General features: G+C 34.4%; 1 protein-coding gene across 6 annotated transcripts in view; it reads left to right on the forward strand.

Moving 5' to 3' along the window:
- The window catches only part of pclob (piccolo presynaptic cytomatrix protein b), a 99,452-nt gene extending 93,918 nt beyond the window's left edge, over window positions 1-5,534 (forward strand). For all 6 annotated transcript variants that reach the window (XM_082181702.1, XM_082181705.1, XM_082181704.1 and 3 more), the window contains 3 exons: window positions 764-892; window positions 1,040-1,185; window positions 2,679-5,534. In XM_082181702.1, coding sequence (XP_082037828.1) covers window positions 764-892; window positions 1,040-1,185; window positions 2,679-2,822 — 419 coding nt within the window. In that variant the 3' untranslated portion in view covers window positions 2,823-5,534. The remainder of the gene's footprint in view (window positions 1-763; window positions 893-1,039; window positions 1,186-2,678) is intronic.
- Window positions 5,535-6,000: the final 466 nt, after the last annotated feature.

A 6,000-nucleotide genomic window follows, 5' to 3' on the forward strand; every position in this document is an offset into this window, starting at 1 on the left:
ATAAAACTGCTCCATGTGACTGGTTTTGTGGTCCAGGGTCACAAATACACACAGCAAGACTGGTGACAGAGTGGTTTGATGAACATGAAAGTGAAGTTGAACATCTCCCATGCCCTGCACAGTCACCTGATCTAAAGACAATCAAGCTACTTTAGGGTATTTTGGAGAAGTAAGTCAAGAAACGCTTCTGGCACATATCTGTCATTCCCAAGACAAAATGGTCAATTATTAGACCAATAACTTGTGATCTAAAACCAGGTGTTTCAGTTTCATTGTCCAACCCCTGTAGTTCATTTCTTATGAACGTTTTGACTACTTAGGTTAACACCATTTCCTTTTTGCTTAGTGCAAAGTTTTAGTTAGGCACGTGCCCACTAGAGGTCGCCATTGCCCACAACTTGTATTCATTTATTTAGAACAGCTGACAATATGCAGTAAGTGAAGATACATACAACAAATATATGAAATTGAAGAGGTTGTATTTTGTTATAATTTCTATGTATGTATGTATGTATGTATGTATGTATGTATCTATCTATCTATCTATCTATCTACGTGTCTATCTACGTACTGTATGTATCTATGTATGTACTGTATCTATCTATCTATCTATCTATCTATCTATCTATCTATCTATCTATCTATCTATCTATCTATCTATCTATCTATCTATCTATCTATCTATCTATCTATCTATCTATCTATCTATCTATCTATCTATCTATCTATCTATCTATCTATCTATCTGTCTGTATGACTGTAGGTAAGATGATGGGTGAGATCAAGGTTGCATTGAAGAAGGAGATGAAGACTGAAGGAGAGCAGCTGGTTCTTGAGATCCTGCAGTGTAGAAACATCACCTACAAGTTCAAATCTCCAGACCACCTACCCGGTAATGAAATGTTCCTCAACAGATACTCATAAAAACAATTGTCATAAAGTAATGTAGTCAAGATAAGTGAATTGCATATTGAGAAAGATTTTGATTACTTGAACTTGAAATGCTGATGAATCTATTATATTTCAACTATCTTTGTAGACTTGTATGTAAAGCTGTATGTGGTGAATGTGGCAACTCAAAAGAAGATCATAAAGAAGAAGACCCGAGTGTGTCGCCATGATAGAGAGCCATCATTCAATGAGACATTTCGTTTTAACCTGAATCCTGTTGGCCACTCTATTCAGGTGAGAGAAATTACAAACTACGAATATATATAGTCACAACCGCACACTACCATAGCATTCAAAAGTTTGGGGTTGGTAAGATTTTTCTAATGTTTTTGACTCACCAATGCTGCATAAAAAAAGAAAATCTATTTACAGTTTTTCTCAGTCGCTTTGGTGCATTTCTCACATCACTATTTACATTTGCACAACAGTTAATGCAGTTCTCAAAACAATTAGTACAAACTGCAAACCCTAGTTGATAACCTGCAAAAGCGTGTCACTTGCTCAAAATGGATCGCTCATTCCTCAAAAGCAAGTATTCATGTCAATGAAAGTGTCAGTGTCATCAAGATGAAAAGTCCTGACACCATTATTTATGAACAAGATAGTCAAATGGCTTTGTCATGTTTTCATTATGACAGTTTACTCTGTAAATGTTTTCCAATGCAAAAAAGTCAGATCTTGGTGACACTACCTGAAAATGCTCAAGACAGCACTATATACTATTTGCATTTGAAAAATACAGTAAAGTTACACATTACTGTATTTAGTGAGGTAACTCGCAGAGTACAAGACACTGAATATGTATGTTTCACATTTTTACTGCATATGCTCTTTGCAATTCTAATTTGTTCACAGCATTGTGCAAAAGAAAAAATATACCCTTATTTACAACAAACATAAACTCCCTTTGGGTAGAGCTGTGCACAACTGGAAACAATATTGCAGTACATATTGGAACTGAACATACAACATACATAGTACTGTAATCATTCATGCACATCCAGACGTTCCTGTCTGTCTGGCCACATAATTTCATCTACATCACAGCGAATATCATCTCTTGCAAAAAAGATTTAATTTTTTTGTTGTAAAATTTGCTTGACAGATTTTGACAACTAGTTCAACATTTTTGTATGTAATGACTCAAGCAATGAAATGAGGACTATTAGTTTTATATGGAATGACTATTCAGCATTCACAAGTATAGTTCATTTTGACTGACATGACATAAGCAAATGATAATGTTATAAAACAGCAGAGAGTTGTATGAAAGCAATTGATGCATGTCCAAAAGCATTTGCAATTTGTTGGAAGGAATGAGAAACTGCTACTATGGATGTGCACAAATGACTAAATGTTGTGGAGGTTGAACTAACTGTTGTGCAAATGTAAATAGTGATGTGAGAAATGCACCAAAGCGACTGAGAAAAACTGTCATTTATTCCTGTGATGACATAGCTAAATTTTCAGCATCATTACTCCAGTCTTCATTGTCAAATCATTCTAATATGCTGATTTGCTGCTCAATAAACATTTAATATTATTATGTTGAAAACAGTTGTGCTGCTTATTATTTTTGTGGAAATCGTGATACATTGTTTTCAAGATTTTTTGATGACTTTTTACGGTCACTAGATAAAAGTATACATTTATTTGATTAAACTTAACTCTTTCACTCACCCTTTGTTTACCTTTTCCCCTGTCTTGCATCCCCTTCCTCTTCACAGATGTTTCTGGTGTCAAATGGAGGGAAGTTTATGAAGAAGACCCTGATTGGTGAGGCCTACATCTGGCTAGACAAAGTGGACATGCGTAAGCGGGCGGTCAGCTGGCACAAGCTAGTGGCCACCACCAATCAAACGCAGCCATAATCAGACGCCCATCCGTCTCCCATCAGTGCCCTCCAAAAAAAAAGAGAGAAATTAAACAGGAAACGGTGGGTTTGGGAATCTGGAATGGCTGACAGGTGATGGAAAGAGAAAATCAAGGTGAAGAAATAAACTGACTACTGTGTCGAACAGCCTGTAGGGTGAGACTGCTGGTTTTATAACTGAAAATTGTACTCTAAATTCCCAACCATTCCCAATCAGGATATGTAAATCCATTTCCACCCCCCATGCACTGCTGTTGTCTTTTTGCAACTACATTCTACATCTAAAATATCTTAGGCATGGGCCAATTATTACTTGAGATTTTCTACATTTCAATGCCATTTTACCTGCCATCACATGTTCAAGGTCATATTTCTCGAAAAAAACAAAAACACATTATTTACATGGATATAAATGTAGCATAATTTAAAGTTTTTGACACAATCATGATATATAATGACCATATCAGACTATGTTATGCACTGTATGGAGGTTATACTGTAAGGAAGAAAGACAATCGTAAATATAATGAATTTCCCTTTTTGAATGCAGCATCCAACCGCACACAATTTAAGATTCCTCTGTTTATATTGTCTTGAGTGTCGTCTTCAACGTTTAGGAAATGTTAAAACTTCAGACTGACGTCAGCAGTGTGACACGGATGGCTCATTGAAGTTGAGATGATTTCCACACAACCTTCTTGATGTTTGTTGGATGCTAAATGAGGGCGTACTTTGTTTTTTTAAGCATCTCAAGCCCTCAAATTAGGTTCTCTGAAGTTAAAGGGCATCTATTCTCTGTCCAGAAATATGATTGTACGTGTCCCTGATATGTGTTTGTTTTATGAAGAGCATCTTGAAGTAAATGTCATGTTAGTGGTCTGATGTTGTCATAATAGTCTCCGTTTTGTGACCAAGTTGTATGTGGAATCCAAATATGCAATGAGAAAATAATAATAATAATGAACGTATACCTTTTTGGCATTTATATAAGGGTTCTGGCTCAATTGGCTCGACTAAAATTCAGATGTAATGTTTGTTGTTTATTTAAATGGTGCAAGGTGTCTGTCCTACGTCACGTGTCACTGTTCCATGGTGGTGCACTTTTAAATATTGTTTTTCTGCTGTAAAGTTCATCTGGTCATGTCAGTTTAGCAATGAAGGATGGTTCTTTTTCATTATGATCACTGCCTCTGCACCATATCAGTGTATAGGTACACTAGTATGTGCCATTGATGGATTAAGGCACATGTTTTTGTCTGTCTAGGTCCTGAAAACACCAGTCAGTAATTTTCTTACTTAACGGTCAGTGTTTCCATGATCAATATATCAGTGGACATGTCTCACACATGGAAACAGAGTGTTTTGTAACCTGGCTAATAAAACGTACTCCAACATTTCCATTTTATTTAATCTACATCTTGCACAGGTGGTGCACAGATGTACCTGAGTAAAAGGTTGCTGTCATAGTAAGATAAACTATCGTGTGCCAACCTGATGTTTTAACCAAACCACTGGTTCTGTTTGGGTAAATCTATGCAACATGGATTATGTTCTTTGAATGCATATACCTTAACATGCAGCATCCGGCGAGTGTCTGAATATATGTATATCTGTTAAAGAAAACAAGACATAAATTATATGAATATTGTATAGTGCTTATTTTTATTTATTTATTTTTACTTACTCTTTAAGGCACAGTACATATTAATTGTATGCACTTTACGTTCTTGTTTTCATAGGTTTCCAAATGTCATCATAAATAATGACAAAAGAAATACGCTTACATACCAGAAAAACTGGTAAAAATAATCATAATGCATATTTTATATTGTGTATAATTATGATGGCCAATCAAAACCTGTTACAAGTCATTGTCATCAATTTTTCACCTATGGCATCACACCTTTCAAAGTTTTTTTCTTCAGTTGTTCCCTTTAAGCAAGCACATTTAATTTTTTAACTACTAAAAATGATCTTCTATTCTTATATTACCCCATTTCTTTTAAAATCATGATGCGTTTGATGAATTCAGTTGCCGTAAACAGTGTGAATGTGATTTTTCTTTTTCTTTTTTGTAAATATATAGGATATTTTCTACGAAAAGATGTCTGAATATTTATTTGGTCTGACGTTGAGCATGTGATTGTGATCAAGGTCAAACTCTGTCTGTACATATTGTATTTGTCTAACTGTGTAAGAAAGTAATATCTGGATTGGTTTAAAATCATGTGTTCGATCAACCCATTCCAACCTGTTTTATGAAATCAACAGCGTCTCTCAGAATGAAAACGGTAAGGTTTAAAAAACATAAAGAAGAAAAAAAAAGGAAAAAAGACAACACAAAATTTCCTGTCAGATTGAATGTTGTCAAAGAGTTTCTATGTTTTTACATAGATGTTGCATGTTTTGTTAGATGTTTGTTGATATATTTTGCCTCCAGATTCAGTTTAAAAAGAGAGAAAAAATGAACACATCACCTGAAGTTGTATGCGGACTGTAAAAATGCTTGTAAAATGAGTCTTGTTTTTCACTTCGTGTAAAAAAAAGTAGAAAAAAACTCTAATGTTATGGTTTTGTGGTTGTCCACAGGATGTCATGAAATTATGCAAATTGTGCAGTAGAGAAAAGATAATATATGAAAAATAATAAATAAATAACTTTCTCCCTGCGTCCAAATAATAAAGAATAGATTCTATTTCAAATGTGAAAATGTGTTTCGTATGTTTTGATTGTTGATGTGTTAGAATCTGGTGAAATCTTTTTTCATTCTTATTTTATGGTAGGGCTGCAAGATTAATTGAACTTAAACCAAAACCGCAATTTGGCATAGTGCGATTATGAAATCGATTTTTTATTTATTAAGTATATGCACAACTGTGATCAGTAGTAAATGCTGCTCCATCTCAGAATGCACAGCAAGTTTGAGACACTTATAATGTGCATTTCAAAAAGCAACAAGCGTCATACATATTCCCAAAATTGTAATGCAAAGCGTTCATAAACCTGTTGTCCAAAAGACATTTAATAACATGTTTTGTTATTAAACTCACTTCATAAAGTCAGTCAAGTGTTTGAAATAACTTCATTTTGAGAGCTGATGTGGTTTCTTATCATAGAATGAGACAGATAATATATTATTTTGTAGTATTCTATACAGTGACAAAGGCTATGTCGAT

Source organism: Leuciscus leuciscus, assembly GCF_965113295.1.
Source record: "Leuciscus leuciscus genome assembly, chromosome: 10".
Lineage (NCBI taxonomy): Eukaryota > Metazoa > Chordata > Actinopteri > Cypriniformes > Leuciscidae > Leuciscus > Leuciscus leuciscus.